The 22,463-nt window shown below is 44.9% G+C and overlaps 1 protein-coding gene across 1 annotated transcript in view; it reads left to right on the top strand.

Moving 5' to 3' along the window:
* Window positions 1-22,463, top strand: part of LOC129109146 (DNA-binding protein SATB1) — a 61,399-nt gene that overhangs the window by 17,204 nt on the left and 21,732 nt on the right. The window contains exons 4-9 of the mRNA XM_054621136.1: window positions 812-938; window positions 4,964-5,087; window positions 11,709-11,820; window positions 12,973-13,050; window positions 16,092-16,609; window positions 19,027-19,239. Of these exons, the coding sequence (XP_054477111.1) occupies window positions 812-938; window positions 4,964-5,087; window positions 11,709-11,820; window positions 12,973-13,050; window positions 16,092-16,609; window positions 19,027-19,239 (1,172 nt within the window). The remainder of the gene's footprint in view (window positions 1-811; window positions 939-4,963; window positions 5,088-11,708; window positions 11,821-12,972; window positions 13,051-16,091; window positions 16,610-19,026; window positions 19,240-22,463) is intronic.

Genomic DNA, 22,463 nt, shown 5'->3' with positions numbered 1-22,463 from the left:
TTTTTTTTCACCTCCTTGTTTTATCTTTTTAATGCTCATTATCTTTTCTGACATGCTGATACATATGCACATACTCAAACACACATACACACACAGGCTGCACACACACAGGCTGCACACACACACACACACACACACACACACACACACACATAATAGCCTTCCGCCAGCAGATCTGAAGCCACGGTAACACTTCCTGACACTGATCTCAGACAGGAGATGCTCAGGTCTCTCAGGGGTCACACACTCATTTCCACACAGATGTATGAAGTCTAAATGCACAGGCCTACACACTTAAATGTTTACATCCTTGTATCGTGCACATAAGAGAGTAACACGCACACACACACACACTCTCATACAGCATATATTTATATACACTCAGTGACTCAGTGGGCGGGAGGGGCAGGTGGAGGAAAAGGGTCTGCTAATTGCACTTGAGTACAAGCAGGCCGAGGGTGGCTGGCTGTTTCAAGGTGCCTCTTAGCATGCTCTTTTATTATAGCCTGTCCATCACAATGCCGCTAACACACACACACACACACATCTTAGTCCACCTCTCCTATAAGTTTACTTCCTGGAGGCGTGGGCTGCCACTTGAATTTAAGGTGGTATCAGGAGAAACTCTGACACGATTGTTGTGATTTCAGGGACAAATAATAAAGTATATATAGAGTGCTTACGGCAAAGTGTTACCGCTTTAATATAAGGTTATTGTTTGTAGTTAAGCATGCTTAAATGAACTACGTGCTCATGTACTCTCTTCTTTTTTTACGTTTCGTCTTGTGTGTTCACATCGTGGGTCATCCAGGTATGATTCAGGTGGGGAAGTGGAACCCCGTCCCCCTGTCATACGTGACAGACGCACCGGACGCTACAGTGGCCGACATGCTGCAGGACGTCTACCACGTGGTCACGCTTAAGATCCAGCTGCACAGGTAAGAAACACACACACACACAAACACAGTCTCGTTTCCCTTTACAGTGTCTACTAGAAGCTAACACACTTGAACGCACACATGTGTACCAATCCCAAATATGTGTAGGTGTTCATACAGGGGTTTTTTTGTTTTTTTTTACCTGCCTCCCGCCCACAAAATTGCAGTGTCATAACCTAAAGCACAAACACACATGCACACACACACACACACACACACACACCAGTATTGGATTGCTTGAACACACACTGAAGCGCTGTGTAACCCGTTAATCTTCTTTCCAACACTCACACACGTAGCATGTCTTGTATGCCCAGAGGCTTCTGCCAATCTGATGATACCCTCTGCATGTTTGATACTGAGAATAGCTCTGTTACTCACACACACACACACACACACACACACACACACACACACACACACACACACACACACACACACACACACACACACACCACAACAGACTGACCTTTCCCTGGAAATGCGGAGAAAACCCATTTGAATACTGAAAAATTCCTCGTCTAATGGTTCGAAAGAAACACAGAGATCTGTTTGTCAATATAACCATCAAGGGCTGTCAAAATATATTCTAGATTCAAATATATATTTGAATAGTAAAAAAACAAAACTGATATTTGAATATTTACGTGTATTTAAGATTGGGGGGGAAAAGCAGCACTACCACAGCTGTCTGCCCTGAATGCATCGCATTTCCGGAGTCACGCAACATGACTTTCATTTATTGAAATGAACACTAAAGATGTCAGACAACTCGGCCCAACCGTGTCCCAACGGCAAGCGTTTCCTCATGTAAACAAACCACCGACCAATCAGCTGTTTGCTAGAGAAGTTAGTTGATTTTCCGACGTTTGTACTTTTTAAACAGAAATCACATTTTTATATATATATGTATATACTGGAAATTACATAGAGTATAGTCAATAGCAAGTAGGAAACTTTCAGGCAATCTCCCTCCAGCTAGAAACCCAATTTATTAGGTTTCCAGAGTGAAACGAGGAGCCATCGAATAGATAACTTCTCATTTTAACTTAACCAATCAGACGCTCTTCGTCCTTTGCGGCGCTTTCACAAGAATGAATAGAAACAGGATATTCTACAAAAGTTCACTTTGCTCCCAAAAAATAATTCAAATAGCTCGATATTTTGTGATTTATAAGAACAAATATTTGAAAGTCATTTGGGCCTATTTTGACGATTCAAACAAAGATACCATGCTAACAATCCAGCTTATACTGTGACGAGCGATCTAGTAGATTTATCTCCCGTAGCTGCTCTACATTTAAATGGTCAGCGGGCATTTGTTGCACAATAACATACGATAGAAACACTTTTTGGAGGCACTACTTTAGCTCTTTTCATAAAAACGAATCAGATGAATGGAACGGGCAACTGGAGACCACACAGGGCTATAAATGAGTCTGCAGCAGATGAATACACGGTTGTTCGCCTGAAATAGTTCCATAAATAAACCCGGCTATTTTAAGCCAAATATACAGTGTTTCTACTGAACCTACATGGCGTATAATGATGGAGACTAACGGGCTCCTCACACTCCAGCACCACTAGCTGTCTTGTGCCATCACTCACCATATTGTATGCTAAATGCTACTCTGTAGGAGTGAGGCTTCTCCGTATTTATACACACAGCGAGAGCACACAAGCATTTATAGACACGGACTCACACACACACACACACACACACACTTTAACACAAACACACACACACACACAACCAAAGTGGCGCTGGTGTGGAGGCTTGCGCCAGCTGCTGTTCCGACTCTTTTTCTACCTCGCTCTGCCTCTCTCTTCCTCCTCTCTCCCCTCTCCTTCTGTGTCCCCCCCCCCACCGCCATCGCCACCACCCACCTTCACCAATGAAGCGCACACACACACACACACACATAAACACACACAACACACACACACAAACACACTGACTGCTGATGTGAACACGTCCACCAGCCAGAATACAGAAGGTTGTGTTTATTTCCGGCATGCTAGCCTTGAATGCACGGATAGCTGTCTTTCTCCACTACCTCCTCTCCGTCTCTCCCTCCTTCCCTCCTTCCCTCCTACCCTCCTCTCGTTCACTTCCTTCTCCCCAGAGGCTCTGTAGCTGCTGGAGCAGTTTAAGGTGTTCTGGAAAATCCATTGTTTGTGTGTTAGCGAGTGTGTGAGGCTGTGTGTTTTCTCGCAAGCAGATGTTAGCCCCGACCGCTGCACGCATCCTTTTTTTCTACCCCACTCTCCCGTCGCCCCCCCCCCGCACCCCCTGTTCATTTCCAACACACCAACTGACAGATTTACGGACACGTGCACGTAGCTTCACATGCACTCGTGCACTCACCACCCCTCCCTCAGCGTCTCATCTCTCTGGCCATGTCAGGTCAAGTGTTCAGGCAGGTTTTTTTTAAAGAAAAAGTGATTCGGCAACACACGCGTGCCAAACAGGTCGACCGTATGTCCTGCACACGTTAAGTTAAGTTAAGTTGGACGCTCAGCATAGCTTCTCCACACGCCCACCATGTGAATATATATATTTCCCATTTTCAAAAAAATCTGAGTGTTTCTCAGGTAGAGCTGAATCCCTGCGGCACACGACTCTATAGCACCAGTCGACGTGGAACTCAATCTCCATGTGATCTATAAATCTATTTTGATTCTTTTGCATATTGTTGTCACTATTGTTATTGTTTTGCATTTGTCCTGTCCCCGCCCCGCCATCCCTTTCCAAAACCCTCCACCCCCCCCCCGACTGCCGCAGAAATCTAGCCAGTAACACCTTAAATTGTTTCGCCGAGCACAACGAGCCAGGAAGGTAGAAGTAACACGAAATAATAGTCGCCACATGCAGCTGATGTATAATTCATGCATCAATCCAGCAGATGTGTTGTATAAAGTAATTAACTAATCAGAACAATCAGGAGAGAGAGAGAGAGAGGGAGAATATGAAAGAGGGAGGGAGAGAGAGCGAGGCAGGCAGAGAGACAGAGAGAGAGAGACAGAGCAATCTCCAGATGCATCTGCTTGATGCGCCAAATGAAATCTGTCTGTCTTGGAGGGGCGCTTGCAGCAGGAAGAAAAAAAAAATCGGAGCGTGAGCCCGTGTGTTCAGCTCTCTTTCTCTCTGGTCTCGTCTCTCTGTCTCTTCTCGCTCCGTCTCTCTGGTTGTTCCATTTCATCAATATATATTTTACACATGTTTTTAAACCTCCGTCTCTTTTCTCTGCTATCAAAGTTATTCGTTCCCATATTGGCAGTTCTTGGGTAATGTCACTAGGCTGACATTAATTGAAAATGCAACGACAATTTTGACGAACTATAAATTGGGATTTTGCTGCTTTTTTTTAAATGTACATCTTCATACATTGAAAATCTTTTGTGTTTGAACTGTTGGTCGGACAAAAACAAGCAATTTTTAAGACGTCATTTTGGGCTCTGATAACACGCGATGATTCTACATTATCCGACAAGGACTACACTATTAATCGATAATGAAAATAATCCACACATCGTTTAATTATGTCATGTAAGGGGTCAGGATGTTGTGCCAGATTGAGCCATAAGCCTCGCATGGAATCCAATGATGTTGAACGAGGAAGTGTTGAGGAAGCTGCAGGATATAACTTCCCCTGCATGGCTCTGTATTTGTTTGGGTCAAATGTATTCCCAGATTCAAAGATTGCTGTTATTACCCATTTGCTCCATATTTCAGGGGAATGTCCAACCCCTCACAATCAAGATAAAATGCTTCTGATATTGGGTCGCTGAATTTGTGGCCTGTGTATTTTATCATTTCTGTTAGAGATACCATCAGGGCTGCTGGCTCTCCTTTTCTATCTTTGTCTCTTCTCCATCTGAATTGTTTCTCATGCTCTCTCTCCTCACCCCTTCCCTCTACACCCCCTCTCCCCCCCTTTTTCCTCCCCCTTATCTTATCTTCCCTGTCCCCCCCCCTCCCCACATGTCTCCCCCCCTCTCTCTCTCTCTCTCTCTCTCCACAGTTGTCCTAAGCTGGAGGACCTGCCGCCCGAGCAATGGAGCCACTCTACAGTAAGAAACGCCCTCAAGGAGTTACTCAAAGACATGAATCAGAGCTCTCTGGCTAAAGAATGTCCCTTATCACAGGTGCTGAAGCCCAGTCTGCTTATTTAGAAAAAGAAAACTAAAAATTAAAAGAAAGATTAACGCCCAACCCCAACCCCCCCCCTCCCCCTTTGCTACCATACAGAACAAACACCCCTATCTCCATCACCACTGTCTTTTTATCCAGTACTTATCAAATGCCCTGAGTTTGATCAAGTGGGAAAGAGAATCGGCATAGAAAATCCAAATCAATGGCTTATTGTCATTTGTTTGCCGCATGATTTTTTTGTTTCTTTTACCACCCCCGACACACACACACACACACACACACACACACACACACACACACACACACACACACACACACTTGTATGCAACGGGAGCCAAAAAGCAGAGGTGTTGTTGAACGTATGGTTATTGTTAGATAAACATTGGCCCAAACCCAGAACGATCTGGATTGTTTTTGTTCTCTCCCCCCCCACACCCCACCCCCCATTTAGTTAATTCTCAACATTTCAGGCTGGACATACTGTACACACACGTTCACATGTCAGGTGTTTTTGTGTGTGTGTGTGTGTGTGTGCGAGGTTGAATAGAAAGCTCTAGCGTAGATATATTGTATTAACAGGCAGCGCAGTCAGTATATCATGGAGGCAGCTCTGGAGTGAATGGAATGAAACGGCAGTATATCTCTCACAAGGGCCACATGGGTGTGTGTGTGTGTGTGTGTGTTGCAGTGAGATACGCTTACTTCTGTGTGTATTCGCTGGAGTATGTTTGTGAAAGACATATCAACGTACGGGACGCGTATGCTAAAGTGTTATTTGTGCTTTGCCCGCCTGTGTGTGTTTTAGATCCATGCCCGTGCGTAGGTTCCTCCAGTATGAAGCCAGCTCTCCTCCCAGGCCACCGTATGGTCACCTGGAGACCCTCATTTGCGCTGCGTGTGTGCGCGTGTGTGTGTGTGTGTGCTGCTCTCAGCGTGTGTGTTTGTGTGTTTAGCCGGGCATGAGCAGTGCGCTGATGATGTAAAGAGTCCCTGGGTGGCGTTCAGGCGGAGCTCAGCCCGGTCTGGTAATCACCCTGTTTACGGTCCATATGTGAAGACGGCTCAGAGGAGAGCATGCGCTAGCTCAGAGGATCTAACACACAGGCACACACACACAGTCCTCCTCGCACTGTTTCTCAAATACACACACATCTCAGATTAAAACTGAAGATTGTTTAAGCTTTTCCAGCGAGGATGAAAGAAGTAAGAAAATCTTTCGGTATGTTTTTCTAACAGCCGGTTCAGATCTGAACGACATTAAAATCGTCCTACATTTACTGTCATGCAGAGATCGCCGGTAGCTTCAGTCACTGCGAACCGCTAACGCCTCATTTTGCCTCCGTTTGCACCGTGGTGTAGTTTCATCCTTCACTTGGGCCCTCGTTGTCGTGGTGCATCTCTGCTAGTAAATCAAAAATCTAAAGAATGCGTAGCTGTAACAATGAAACCACAGATTTTTCTCATCGTAGTATGAACACTCAGTACGTACTTTAAAGTCCAGATATAAATCATACCTCCTCATGAGCCAAATCTAAGCTTTTATCTTTAAAACTAATTTGGAATTTAGTGCATTTTGCCTGGAGATTATTTTATTGATTTATTTTATTGCCGTGTATTTAAAGCAGCTAATTTCAAAAAGACAAATCCACTTTTTAAGTTATTTCAAGAGAGAAGCCTGCTGTGTGGTCATCTCGTACCCTGATGAAGTTCTTGTATCTGCCTTGTTCGAACATGGCTGCCACGATGGTGTTTGTTTGACATCTGTTCCTCTGTGGGGGGGTTTCATGTGGCCTGCTTCCACCCCCCGTAGAGCGGTGGCTTGTTCTCCCTTAAACCAGCTGGTTTAGTGGACTGGTTGTCACGATTGACACCTCCCCGATACACAGACTCCATGCTCCCGTGACCAGTGATGTCACTGAGGTGAGAAGGCAGGCCTCCTTTCAGCCCACCCTCCGAGGCTTCTGACTTGAACGAAAGTGAAATGAGTGGGAGGAGAAAAGGGGGCGTTGAAGGAGGGAGCAGAAGATTGGCCCCTTTTTAAGGATTAGTGTTTCCTTGATATTCTTCTGCGTAATCCCAGACCCAAAAGGGAGGTCAACAGATGAGAGAAAGTGAGTGAAAGAGAATTAGCCCACCTCTGAACAGAAGCCCTGAAGAGAGAGGGGGAGGGGAGGGCAGCGGGGGGGGGGGGGGTTATTTTGTGAAACGCTGCTTTTGTACGGGGGTCTCGTCGAACACATCTAGTTTGACTCTTTTGTAGCGGGGGGGTGAGTCACGCTTTGTGTGTTTGGGCTTCAAATGGCATGAGGAAACTCTCAGAGGGGGAGTAAACGTATTCACTTAGCCCGATGTCATTCCGTCAGAGGAACCGACTCCGACCGGAACACACATGAAGCGAGATTCAACAGCCAACAGCTCGGAGATGCTTCGCCCGATTTTAAACTTCCTCCATCAGCCAATCAGGATTATTAGTTTTCTCCGAGGTTGCTACCGAGCTTAGCAAACCCCCATTTGCCCGTGTTCGCAGAAACTATGGCAACAAACGAGACCCCCCCCCCATCCCCCTACTACCACCACCACCACCACCTCACCCCACTCTCTCCCGTTGCCACCACTTCTTCTTGCCCACCCCCCGCTCGCTCTCACTGGGCGGCCCCTGATGCACCAGCTGCTGCGTTGCGTAGCAGCAAATAGTCATCAAAATGCCATCTTAGCGGGCCTTCACCACCTCGGCAGGCATAGGGGCAAGTGTACGTGCCAGTGTACGTGCGTGCATGTGTGCGTGTGCATGTATATGTGTGTCTGTGTGTGTGTGTGTGTGTGTGTGTGTGTGTGTGTGTGTGTGTGTTAGATGGAAGGGGGGTCATCCCAGTCGAGGTGAACATGTGCTATAATTGAGCTGTGTGAGATGTTGGCGAGAGACGAGGGCGCAGTGTCGCAAATGGGATGCGCTTTTCCCCAGCTGATTCAAGACATCAGGCTAACTTGGAAAGTGTGTGTGTGTGTGTGTGTGTGTGTGTGTATCTGTGTTAACTTGTGTAGCCGCGCCGTGTGTGTGTTTGTCTGCAGGGGTTGTACTTTGTGTGTTTGTCTTTGCCAGTGTGTGCAGCACACTCTACTGCTGGCAGCTGGGTGCCCACAGTACCTGCCTGCTGCACCGCTATTCTGTTACACACACACACACACACACACACACACAAATATACACACACACACTCTCTTCCTGTCTCCCATGATGGGGAGTGGAGTAGATGTTGGGGACCGATAGTAGCCCAGTGCCACTTCCTGGTCTTGCTGATAAGCTCTCTATGCTGCAGATGGCTATCACTTAAAGGGTCCACACACACGCTCATGCACAAACACAAACACACACACAGGCAAACACACTCACTCTCATGCACAAACACACACACACACACACACACACACACACACAGCCATGCTACCTGTTGACAAGCCCTAGCACAGCCCTCCTGCTGGCACCGCAGTGGCAGCAGAGGCTCTGGTTATCTGCTTGATTTCACTTAGTGCATATGCATGTGTGTGTGACAGAGCAGTGTGGAGAGAGAGAGAGAGAATAGGTGTGTGTGTGTGTGTGTTGTTTCTTTCACACACACACACGCGCCGGGCCCCCTGTGAGAGGTAGAGTGATGTATTGAGGGAGAGGGCTGATTAATGAGGAGCGTTTATTAGAACATCTGTGTCAAAGATGGCGGAGAAAGAGGGAGCGAGAGAGATAAAGAGAAAGATGGTAAGAGAGAGAGAGAGAGAGAAAGGCACACCGTCTTCTGCAGGTCTCTCGTTTTGTTGCCTGGAGCAGCCTTAGCCCAGATATACTGTAAATAAAACATGTCAGGCTGGAGGAGAGGAGTTCATTATCCCACCGACTTAAAGGAGAACTCTTCTTACTTTAAATAAATGTGTTCTGCGATGGATCTTTGGCTTCCAGAACCAGGTTAAACCGGTAAATGTGGTTTGCTGCTCTACCCAGTAAATCATGAACAAAACCATTCATTCTTATGCACACTGACTTCTCCTGATCATTATGAATGAACAGGAATTATCATTTTCAAGACCATAGAAGGTTGCAGTTGTTATTTTTCTGATGTCAATATAAAAATAAAAAAAAACCCAAAAAGAAGGAGCTGCTTCATGCATAAATGCATGACCTATTAAAAAGGGCAATTCTGACTTCCTCACCCTAACCTGAACTCTATCAGCGCTTCTCATTGAATGGAGTCTTTTCAGTAGATCTATTAAAGGCTGCTTTGTTAGACCATGCAAGTCCAAATGCAGACCTCTTCAACCTCCTGTTTTCTTTATGTCATCATGACGGCATGATGCACCACAGCATGGTTTGTGCATATTCCCACACATCTGCTAAACGGAGTGCAACCCGGTGCAAGCAGGTATGGTGGGAGTCAGGTTTGTGATGGTTAGAGGAGTCTTTTGTGACTCATGTTGTAAAGAACAGTTTTGCAATTTGCAGCAAGGACTTGTCTTAGAGAGCTCTTGCTTGTGTAAACTCTTGTGTGGGGTTATTGGCCACAAACGTCCATCCTGTAAGTGTTTGTAGGGCGAGGTATCACATGAATCTGGTTAGGAAGGTGCTTAGCTTTTGCTTTAGCTCAACCTCAAGTAGATCCCTCCCTGTTACAGTTTGAGAAAGGAAACATGTCCGTCCTGGTCCTTTTGAAAGCGTTCGTGACACGTTGAGAGTTTTGTGCTGTGCTCTGGTTGGACATGTGTTAACTTAAGGAGTGGTTTCATCTCGTTTTGTTCAGCTGATGGGCCGATCCCTCTCACATTTATGATTTATTTTGCCAAAAGCGTTTACACACACGAGTCGCCACCACTGCATGTTTTTTCAAGACCACACACAGCGAGACAGACAGTAACGTCACAGACAGTCACACGCAGCGTTTTGTCGCCACGAAAGTTCTTTAGTACGAGCGAAGACGTCATGAGCAACCTCAAAAACTTAATCAGACACTTTATTTATTGTATTTCATTGCCATGCATGCAGCTCAGAGTCATCACACTGATCGGCTCTTCTGCCAATAGAACGGAGCTAACAGCTAACTCTATTCCTTCATTATGATGAGTTCAAGCTCTATTCAGTAAAAACAATTGTATCAAACTAAACGCTATCATGATGTATTCAAATTCAAAAAATCTTGTAGAGATGGTTTTTGGCGAAAACCTTGAATAAATACAGTTGTTTGGAGGAGATGTTTTCACAGCAATATAACTAGATTTTAAAGAGGAAATGATGACTTATTTGTAACGTTAGCTCTAAGCATCTTATAATATGTCATAAAAGTTATATCATATTAACTTTTTTTAATCCGAGTATAGCATAGAAATCCAATCATTTCTTTCCTAATCATTTTAATGGTGTGTTTTTTTTTAATGCAAATAACCACCATAGATTACAAAGTAATAAGATATTTCTTGTTGTAAATTATAGCTCTTACAAAAAAAAATCGTAATCGCCAAAGAAAATCGGAATTCAGAATCTACCAGAAAAATTGCAATGGTTGCATCTGTAGCGTCCTCTTATAACACAGCTTCAACAGAGGTCAGGAGTTGAGGGTTCCATCGACCTCTCTCGAGACACAGCTGCACTCCTTCACCCTCCTTTTGTGCAGGAACGCTTGGAGAACCTGAATCACCTCCATCCCCGTTCATCGTGCTCGTACCTCCATGCTGCTCCGCCAGAAGGTTCCCCCCCGCCGTCCTCCAAGCGCATACATTATAGAATATGATAAAGATGGCATACCTGTAATTTGAAAACAGATGGTTTGGTTCTTTTGAATATTTATAACAATCAAAAACATTTTCTCCCGCACCAACCTCGCTATTCGCCCGGAGGCCGGCAAGGTGTTAAAACATTCATTTTAATGAAAGTGGAAGGGGGAAAAAAAATATCGCCTCTTTCTTGTTTTTTTATTCCGAGGCGAAGGAGGGCGGTTGAAGGGAAATGCAGAGAGGGCAGAGAACCGACTGTAAAAAAAAAACAAAAAAAAACGGGGAGACGGAAGCACACGTTCTCGCCGCGGCCCTGGATCCGCTTGAAGTGGTTGTCTTTAACAGATTGTATAAATAAAGAGCTGGAGAATAAAAGAGGTTTATCTGTTTACATCGCCCCAACTCCCCAGATGCTGATATTCAATAAGCCACTATCGTCTTTTCCTTTTTGAAGGTAAATGTATTTCTTGCCGTCTGCTCTTGATGTCAACAGACTGAGTTGACCTCATAATTCACCCACTCTGAAATACAAAGAAACGTTCAGACAAACTCATCGGCATTTGATAAAGAAGAACAGATAAAACCTTGCTTGATTTAATTTGTTTCACCTTTTTTGAAAATGACGAGATCCCCCAAAATAACTGCATGTCTGATACTTTTCATTTGGCTGGTTTTTTATTTATTTATTTATTTATTATTAGTGCTGGGTTTTTTTAACGTGTCCCTATCTTTTATTTGTTTTGACAAGCTACAGTGTTACTGCATGTTTCACAAGCTTTAATATTATGTCTGCATTTTCCACAATGGGAATCTAAAGTCTCTCTCTCGTTCTCTCTCCCTCTCAATCAATCTCTCTCTTTCAGAGTATGATTTCCTCCATTGTGAACAGCACTTACTATGCAAATGTGTCGGCGGCGAAGTGTCAGGAATTTGGGCGCTGGTATAAACATTTCAAGAAGACAAAAGATATGATGGGTAAGCAAAAACGGAGGGGCGCAAAGTATGGCGCTCACACTTTTGTCTCTTTGCACACACACACACACACACACACACACACACACACACACAATCACACACAATCACACCAGTCGTCATTACAATATGTTCCTTCACCAACCGTCTCTTTGTCTTCCTGCTGTTGCGTGGAACAGAAATACATTTTTATCTTGTTATCTAATAACTCAAGATTACTCCACAGTTTTCTCAGTGGAACACAGCGTTATCTCTGATTTATCCATTTATTGCTTTAAGTAACAGCAATGCCAGAGCCAGAATTGAGGCCTCTCACTGTTTAATTTTTTGTTTGCCTCACTATTCCTCTGACAAAAGGCAGCAATGACTTCAGCCGGCCACCGCCTAGTTTGAAATTCAATTAGATTTTCTTATCAACCCTCCGACAACGCATGCTTTATATTATCACCCAAAAAAAAAAATCCCCTTTGACCCAACAGGAAATGAGGTTATGCGATACTAGTAGCACCCCAGCTGCAGATAGAATTCCGCTATATTTTTATGTCTTTTGATCAAGCAGAACACAACTCGGTTGCGAGGCTCATAAGGCGGTGTAATGCAGAGATATTAGCTTTAACAATCTGTTGAACAATCTTTTTTTTTTTTTTTTTTTTTTTTTGTTTCTCTTTGCCAGTGCAGCACTGCTCGCCGGGATGACAGATGAGATATTATATCAAAATGTTTTCACAGCCTCCATGCAAATAGCGTGTTGTGATCATATCTTATCTGATGTTTTTTTTTTTTTTTTTTTTTGCTTCTGTTAAAGTGGCAACATATGCCGAGAAACATTATTTACTCCCGACCTGCTGTACTCGTGTATTCTCTTGCATACTCCTACGCGTTCCTCCGTCACTATTGTTCTGTATGTGGTTTTATTTTCCTCCCCAAAAAAATGGGGGTGCAGCAGCTGCTGGTGCGGCTTCTGTGATTTAAATGTCATATTTCTGCTAAGCTGGAGTGGGAGAGAAGTATTGTAGGAAGCCTTTACCTTGTGTTTCTGTCCTAACAACTCTCTGTGTTTGTGTCTGTGTGTGTGTGTGTGTGTGTGTGTGTGTGTGTGTGTGTGTGTGTGTGTGTGTGTGTGTGTGTGCGTGCCCCTACCATCCGGCTGTGCAGGCATGCGCCAACCGTCCCAGCTGGAGGGCTACCTTGGGACGTGTGTCCTCCGTGAGAGTCCGCGTGCCAATGCACTAGGTATGTCGCAACACGAGCACACACACACACACAAACACACTCACACACTCTTGGTTATTTCACTGTGGAGGATATTACACTGACATGAAATAACTCCTTGGAGACTAGTCATAACCTCGGCCGCATTTCGATATAGATTTGGGACTTCAGAACATAAACACACACACACACATAGACTGGTTTGACAAACTTGTGAGGAGCTACGTTCCTTCCATTTAATACCTAATCTTACTGACTGATTTACTGTCTTCTTGCCTGAACTCAATCTCAATTATATTCTAAATCCAGAAAACCAAATAGCACTTAAAAGTCACATTAAAATGCAAAATCACTTAGTAACATTGTTTGCTCAGACTCTGTTTGGAAATGTTGGGAAACAATCCTTCTTTCACCCTTTTAACCTAACTATTAAAGAGAAACCGTCATCATGGTCACACCCTTGACCTAATGTCTCATTTCAGCTATAATACATTTAAATACTGATTCCTTTTTGCTTCAAAGAAGCATAAACCGGGTTTCTTATGTCGCTGTCTTTGAGGACATCAAGTCCTGATGAGAACAAATCCACCGACGTATAGGAACACAGAAGCAGCGCTACAAACTCCAGCTCCCTTGTACCATGTTAGACACAAAAAAAAAAAAAAAAAACCTTGGCACACAAGCCTCAGGTGCCCACCACACGCCCGTGGCAAAATCCCCCTCCCACCCATCCCCCCCATCGACCTCAATATTCATGTCGGGCTGCTGTCTGCTGTGCATGGCCACCAATGGCAGGAAGAGAAAGAGCTGGTGACATGCCAAGTGTGAGGGCTCGGAGAGAGAGTGGCACGGTCAACCCTTTGTGCCTTGGCAAGTGGCGTCAAATGTGACTCTGCATTTACTTCACCGCGCGAGCAGTTTGAGCCTGAAGTCAAGGGGGAATAAGTACCTGGCCGCAGGTACAGGCCCCCCCTCCCCCTTCCACCCTCCCCTGCTGCTCTGCCAGCTGAAGTGCCGTTCACCGGGCCGCCAGCAAATGTCGTGTCTCTTCTTTTTTTTTTTTTTTTTGAGGTTGCAACACCGATGCAGGGAAGCAAACGCAGGAAAGAGAGAGCGAGAGTTGGGTCACTCTGTATCTCTAGCTCTCTCTCTCTCTCTCTCTCTCTAACTCCATCCCCCCCCCAACCCCCTCCCTTCAGCCCACATCCCATTCCCATTGTGTGTTTAATCCGGGGCTCTTTTGTGGCAGGATTCCACACGAGGACTCCCGCTTCTGTGGCAGCCTTTTTCTCCCAGGGCCTGCCATGCTCTTCTGTCACCCCCTTCTCTTTTCAATTTGCATGGAAATGCCTCTCCGTGTGCCTGTGTGCCTGTGTGTTTGTGAGCATGCCCCCAGCAGTTTGTGCGAGCGAGCATATGCGCACACACACACACACACACACACACACACACACACATTCACATATGAGTGAATAGACACGCCATACCATCAGAGCCAGGGAATGCCAGGGATTATGGGGAAGAGATGTGATTATTACCAAGATTTTTTTTTTTTTTGTTTTGTTTTTTTTTTTCTTTCCCCCAACATCATTTGTTTTCGACAAATGCTCAATAGACCCGTCTTGGCCGGGTGTTTTGTGCTTGCTGACAGTTAAGAAACAGGCAGCTCAAAACGCACGATTATTGTGGGTATTTTTGGAAAACATCCATGCACTTAATCTTTCATCTGCTGAAAAATTCAGCTTGTTGAAGACCCCCCCGCCCCCATCCTCCTCCTCTTCCCCATACCAGCAATTTACGCTTTTCACAATCTCATGTGACGCTTTTTCTGTGGGATGTGAAGGCCGCAGCACACTTCTAAGGTGTTAATGTTGCCTTCCGTATGAATTCTTAAACACTGACCCCTCACTCACTCACTCACTCACTCACTCACTCACTCACTCACTCACTCAGTCGGTCGGTCGTCGTGGCGCACGCAAAAAAGCTTCAGCATATGCGAAAATTCCTAAAAGAGACACGGGAACCTGAAAAACGTTTCCACTGCTCCAAAATGCTCTTTCACGTCGCTGTGGGTAGCACTTTGGATGTTAAATCATTGTTTTCATCCTCTAAGCGCATCATTTAAACCTGTCTTAAAATATTCCCTAGCAGCCATTATGGACTTAAAGATACCCAAAGCAAGAGATGCCACAAAAATCTCCAAAACGCCATTAAATGACGGCATGGAAATTATTTTCTTTTTTCAGTTCAAGTCCCGTCTTTTTTAGTTCACTCAGACAAGGTTGCACACGGTATCCTCACATGTGCTTCTTCAGCCTCAAAATCTTCTATTGGCTGTCTTGTGTTCCCTACTTTAGATTTAAGAATCTCTCTTTTGAGAGAATCAGATTTATCAGCATTGCTTCAGCCTTTGTGAACACACACACACACACACACACACACACACACTAAACCCTTTACCTACACTTACACACACTTCACTGTACACACACTCCTCTGTCTCTCCTAGATTTTTTTTTTTTCCACATGATGAGGCCACAGACATTCTGAACTTAATTTCGAAGGCATGGCTTGTGGAAGATGCAGGTCAAAACACAATGAGGCTCTTTTATCTGCGTTTCCATCTTTTGATCAGCTGTGTCATATCCAGTCAGGGAGGAAGAGGCCTGAGAAGGGCCCTGGTTAGGAACAAGACACTAAACCTCTGTATATTTATGTTCGTGGTTTGGGTCTCCAGACGTGAATATGTGCTGACTGCAAAAATGTTTTCCTTTCTGTAAGTTATGAAAGTAAATGTTAGCTGACAGGCTAAGATTCACTTGAGGTTGCAGTTTGATCCGATGCAGATCTGGTTCACTGATTACAGATTATGACTATGAGGACGTTAAACAGATGATTTCTGAGATTAAGGTTGAACTCTTTCTGTAGCCACCAGAACTTTCTCCAGTCCTGTTCTGCTTCCATGGTGTTTGAGGAAGACTTTGATCTGATCCTGTTCTCTCTGTCTCTGTCTCTTCTGCCCTCCACGTTCACCCACCCCTTCGCTCGTTTTCCTCCTCCAGCAGAGATGGACGGCCTGTCCGACCTCTCTCCACCCGGCTCTAATCACAGCCACAATCACAACCACAACCACAACCACCTGGGCTTCTCCCAGCAGCAGCAGCCCATCCCCGGCAGCACGGCAGAGCAGACTCCCTCCTCGCCGGTGCCCCCGATGCCCCACGCCCCACCGCAACACGGCGGCCAGACTGGAGGCCGACAGCCCCAGCTTCCCGGCATGCACCACCCGGGCCTGGTGTCCACGCCCATCAGCCCCCAGCTGGTCAACCAGCAGCTGGTGATGGCGCAGATCCTGAACCAGCAGTACGCGGTGAACCGGCTGCTGGCCCAGCAGTCCCTGTCGCAGCAGTACCTCAACCACCCGCCGGTCAACCGCAACTCCCACAACAAGCCCATGGAGCCACAGGTGTCCTCAAACACAGAGGTGTCCCTCGAGATCTACCAGTGGGTGAGGGACGAGCTGAAGCGGGCCGGCATCTCACAGGCCGTCTTCGCCCGCGTGGCCTTCAACAGAACGCAGGTGAGGAGCGAAATACATCCACAGTGACCCCTTTAACTCTAAAACAACAACAACAACAACAACAGCGTCCAATCATTCATCAGCAATTAAGTTATTGGCAGCAGGAAAAGTTGCTCAATCAGTCAGCAGCCCCATTTACCTTCCTGCTATTATAATAATAATAATAATGATAATAATCCAGGTCAATGGAACTGATTTGATTAATCAAATATATATAACATTGGCTCAAGGTGCCATGTGAAAAAAAAGTGACTAACTATGATGAATGCACATGGTAATGAAATGTTATGTTATCACTTGAGGGTTGATTGAAGATTTTATGAATTAATTAATAATAATTTCCTTTTTTTAATTAATCTTGATTTCATTTCATGTCCCAGTCTGTCAGTTTTGAGTTCATCAGTACCTTTTAAAAACACATTTAAATGACAGGGTGTAACGAAAAAGTCCATCCAAAGATGTGTTCTTAAATTGTTCAACACACACACATCACAGAAGTTACAAAACTTTTTTTTTTTTTTTTTTTTAACTAAGTAATACTAAGAACTCCTGGCGTTTGAATTGTTTAATAGAACAGTTAAAATCTCATTCATAATTCTCACTCCAGTAATCCAGCACCTCTACTGTACTTCAAGACAGCTGGCAGCCTGCCATGATGCCAAAGACACAGGCTCGGTCATGGCGTGCGTTCTCTCCCTGCCAAAATATGTAATTTCCCTTCATAGTCAGAGGCCTTACGCACACACACACGCACACGCACACACACACACACACACACACACACACACACACACACACACACACACACACACACACACAGAAGGCTGCGATTATGTCTTAAGACGTACCGTCTGCACAAGATTGGGGGTGGAGGGAGGTGAACAAACCTCATCACAGCTCCATTTGCTTTGAAATCGCTGTGTATGAAAAAGAAAAGAACATAAACTGATAAGGATCCATCAGAATTAGAAAGTACAGCAACCCTAAAAATAAATGTGTGTGTGTGTGTGCGTGCGCTATATGGTTAAGTCAGACAGTTTTCATGCGAGCTCCCACACGAACAGAGTCTTATCTGTGGCTGATATGAGGAATTAGCCCAATGTGCCGTTGGAGAGTTTGTCTTTGGAGGATTATTTATTAGGTTTTTTTTTCTACACGAGTCTGTGGTAATAAAAGGGGAAGGGGGGGTCGAGGAGTGACATGAAGGGGGCTGCTGTCGATGCAGGAGGTGGATCAGAAGGAGGCGAAGGGGAGGAACTGAGGGTTTTTAATGAAGAAAAAAAAAATGTGGTAGAGGAAACTAATTGACCAAAAAGAGAGACAGAAAGGGTTGATGGGGAAGAAATGATAAGCATGCACACGCTAGAGTATGCAGACGCACGCACACACACACACGGAACAGACGAACACTTGTGTAAATAGTCGCCCTTCGCCATTAAAAACGTCACTCTTCATGAGTCAGATTCCATGTGAGTATCTGTTCATACCTGTCTGATACCACATACCAACATCTCTAAACATGACACGTACATTTTTATTAGTCAGAATAACGACGCCAAGCACACGTCTGCAGCTCTGCAGACGTGCGACTTCCCCAAAAATGAACTGGAAGAGCTGTTTAAAAAAAGATAAAATAAGAGCATGAGCGTGTTTTCCCCCCATCACCTTGTTTTATTACCAAATCACACCTATTGATGGTGAGAGAAGCGGAGCGATGGTTTTGCTCAGTGTGTGGCCAAGAGCTGATGAAAAGGCCCAATCACACGTCTCTGATAATGGAGTCATCGCCGTCTCGTAATGATGGAATTGAGCGCTATTGAAAAGCAAACAGAGGATACGCTGATTGCTCGCCGCGAAAAGACTTTCACATTTCAGGCGAGTAGCTGCGGCTCTTATCTGAAGCAACACGCGGCTCCAAGAATATATGTCCAAGATCTGCAAAAAATCTCACGCAGCAGAGTGTTAAAGGCCAGAAAAAGAAAGTTTCAATGATAGTTCTGTCATCCAAGAAGGAACGTCGGTGAACCAACAGAACAGAATTATGTATTTTTGCACTTACAAAAGCTCTTTAGAGAATCACGAGGATATGCAGGAAGTGATTTTACCAAACCGATGGAAGGTAGAGAGAAAGTCTAAGGGAGGTGGAGGCGTTTCTGAAATCAGAAGACTCAGACAGGAAAAGTATACAAAGGAAACCACCTTCCTCTTCAGAAACACTGGTTTTAGTCCCTAAAAGGCAGAGTCATTAGAGTCTCCATTTACACTCATGTCCTATCTAAGAATCCTCTAATGTGATTATTCTCCTTGCTTCACCCCCTCCACCCAACTGTTTCCCTCTCTGGGAGCTCCTCTCTTTCTTTTCCTCTCTCGCTCTTTCTGTCACTCTCTCTTTGGCTCCTCCCTCCTCCACCTCACAGGGCCTGCTGTCCGAGATTCTGCGTAAAGAGGAGGACCCGAAAACAGCGTCCCAGTCGCTGCTGGTCAACCTGCGCGCCATGCAGAACTTCCTGCAGCTGCCGGAGGCCGAGCGCGACCGCATCTACCAGGACGAGAGGGAGCGCAGCCTGACGGCGGCCTCGGCGATGGGCGCCCCTCCGCTCATCAGCACCCCGCCCATCCGACCTGTACAGGTAACGGAGATTCTGATCTTCCCTCTGCAACGTTTCCAATGGGACCACTGAGTTTTGGCTCACTCAGAAGGACGTAATTAGTAGACTGGAGTTTTATTTCTTTGAGGCAGAGCTGCTCTGTGGACAGAAGCACAATCATCGTAAGAAACCTTTATGTACACAGATGTTTGTTCACAGTAGTAAAGGTTAAAGGCAGATTTTTACTTCATTTCTGGATCTGATAGGATTTGATTGACGGCTTGACTTATCAAATGCCGTAGCACCACTGCAACACTACATGAATGTGCCATGCATTATAGCGCAGTGTTCATGGCGAAGAAAATTGTATATTCTTTTCAATCACATTCACAAAGGAAAAGCTTTAGCATTTGTTCAGTGTTCTCTGTTATCAACAAATGCTATCAGTGGCGTAAACACAAAAAGGAACCAATCACAGTTCTCACAGTCTCCGTGTAGCCCAGATGTGTCGCAATATTTCTGATGGATTCCTCTCAGCTTTGGTTGGACTCTCTGTGTAACTACGGAAAGAAGCCAAAATGAAGTCTGGGGAACAGAAATACTTGAATGTACAACATTGTTACCAAACTGGGCCATCGCATACCATTCAAGTTTGCCAGCCAGCTAACTTGCAGAATGCAAAAAATGTTGTTGTTGGCCCTCTGATTCAAAGAGATATTTGTACAACTACCAAGACTTTCTGCACCAAGTCAGGAGGCTAAAAGGAGAAATGCAAATCTCTACATTGGAGATGGAGCAAAAGTGCAGCCATAGTTCGGAAAGCTTGTTCAATATATATAAAAACAAAACGTATGTGTTAGTAGATCCAGTTCTGTGAACTGTTTCAAGATATTGTTCGCAGTGTGTGAATGTGTTTGCATGCGGTCAGGCTCCAGCACAGGTATGCGGTCGTTCAGGTTGAAGTGTTTCTAAGAAGCTGGAAATGTACTGTCTTTGTGGCGGTGTCCTGGACTTAATCCAGACATGCGTAACAAACCTCCTGACAGGTTTCATAATCTATGTTACTTATTCGATAAGAGTGCAAGAAGTACTTTGTAGTGGACAAACGTACGTCAGCGCGCTCTGTTTGCATGTGACAACAGCCAGCATGGATACAAGCAACACCCTGGCACATTGTTTTCTGCCGCACCTCACATTCCCCTCCATTGTATCAGGCTGCTACCTGTCTGGTGAACATGTGTAATAAATAATAGCCCATTGGATCCGTCAACGTGCTCACCACAGAGCATACTTTACATTCTCTTCCCCCCCCAACATGTAAATGAGTCCCACATCATCCCCGCCCTCACCACACAGGTGAGAAGGGTGCAGGAATGATGGATCATTTTTTGTGCTAATTTTGACCTTTTACCATGCATTAGGCAGCATTAACAGCCCTCCCATTTAAAAAAAATAAATAAAATAGAGCTCACTCAGTGGTGACAAGCTCTGCGAAAGATCAAACATCGTTTAGCAAATCCCCCGTTTCAAAATCACCGCGTACCGGAGCACAACTTTCTACCCTTCGCCGCAAATCACGGTGCCTCATTTGAAAGGTATGTGGCAACTTTCTACCACTTAAGCCGATTTGATGAGCGGTCAGCTGCATCTTAAAGTGACACGGGCCGACAAAGGCCGTCTCTGTCCTGGTCCCCGGTGAGGATTTGGCTTTTTATTTAGGTGAGGAGGGAAAAGAAAGACAGAATCACAGGCCCACACATCTTCCAAAATGGAAACCTCCCCCGTGAAAACTGCTCAGCACGATGCCAGTTGCTGTCTTTGTAAAAAAAAAAAAAAAAAAAAACTGAAAAGAAAGAGTGTCATTCTGAAGCAGCGGTGCTGAACTTAAGCTGGGCTTCTTCTCAGTTCACAGCCCATCGTTACAATCGGACTCTGTGTCAGTGCAGGACAGAGATTCAGAGTTAGAGAGTGGGCCTTTTGCACAAGAACGTTTTGTTTGGCTTAATAACCCACTGTTAAAGCTACAGACTTTAGTAAGAAAAACGTCTTCGTCAAATTTGCTCAAACTTTCACTACATCCTGACAGTTGCCTCCTTTTACGGCTCCTAATAGCAGGACCCTTTTAAAGCAGCTGTCAATCAAAGCTCTGGAAGCTTAACCTTTTGGTTTTGGCTCCACTGATTTTCAACATGGCGACCGGGTCACAAACTCTCTCATTTGCAGCTAAACAGTTACTAAAATGTTTTCCTGGAAAGATTTGAGTCTTGATTCGAGCTGCCTGATTGATTTGATCAGAGCTGCCTGGTTCAACAGTATGATAGGAGTACGAGCTTGTGATCGACAGCTGCGTTAGAGAAGCATTGGCTCTTATTAGATGTTTTCATTTTTTGCGCAGCAGAATCTTACAGATGCCATTGAGAGAACAGAAAGGAGGCAGAGGAACCAGATTTTTCCACAGATTATCTGTCGCATGGAAAGCTGTCAGTTTATAGTTTCATCAAAAATGACTTGATTTAAGTTTCAGACTGTAGCTTGTTTTATGTTTAATGTTTTTACCAACATGCCAGATGCAGAAATTGACATTTGGAACTATGAGTTTTTTTTAGATTTTCATTAATCCCATCAAGTGAATTAGACATCAGTGAGTCACTTCCTTACAGAATGAACATACAGAGGACCCTTTGAGCATATCTGGGACCAGCTAACAGAGCAGTAGAGATCCATAACAACGGGGAAATAGATCTGCAGGCTGAACAACAAACCACACGGCGCACAAACTATTTCAAACACGATCCCAAAACTCAAGCTTGTGGTGTTTTTTGATTTTATTTTCACATCACTCAGAACACTGTTGGCACATCAATAGAATATCTTGAAGCCCTAATACACTTCACCTGTATGACTTAAACCCATCAACATTTATCATGCAGACCCGGTTGCTACACAAGGCAATTCTCACAAACACACACGCGCTCACACATAACTCGTACACCTGGCCATCTGCCAGCCTCTCCTATGGAGCAATGCGGTGTGAATTTAAGCACATAAATCAGCCAGGGTGGCAATTGAGCCAGAGACAGAGGAGGGATTTTATTGGCCTCATAAAAACAGATGCAGAGGTATGTTTCTCTCACGTGTGCCGATGGGTCGACTGAGCTTCCCCCCCCAAAAGCCAGTTAGCGCACGTCCCGGCCTTAACAATTAGCTTGACGCGGTAACCTACCGCGCAGACCGACAAGCCCTCGCCGAGCTGTCGTAAAAAAAAA

This window comes from Anoplopoma fimbria, chromosome 20, assembly GCF_027596085.1.
Source record: "Anoplopoma fimbria isolate UVic2021 breed Golden Eagle Sablefish chromosome 20, Afim_UVic_2022, whole genome shotgun sequence".
Lineage (NCBI taxonomy): Eukaryota > Metazoa > Chordata > Actinopteri > Perciformes > Anoplopomatidae > Anoplopoma > Anoplopoma fimbria.
The sequence above is the reverse complement of the archived record's forward strand: the minus strand, read 5'-3'. Positions and strand labels throughout refer to the sequence as shown.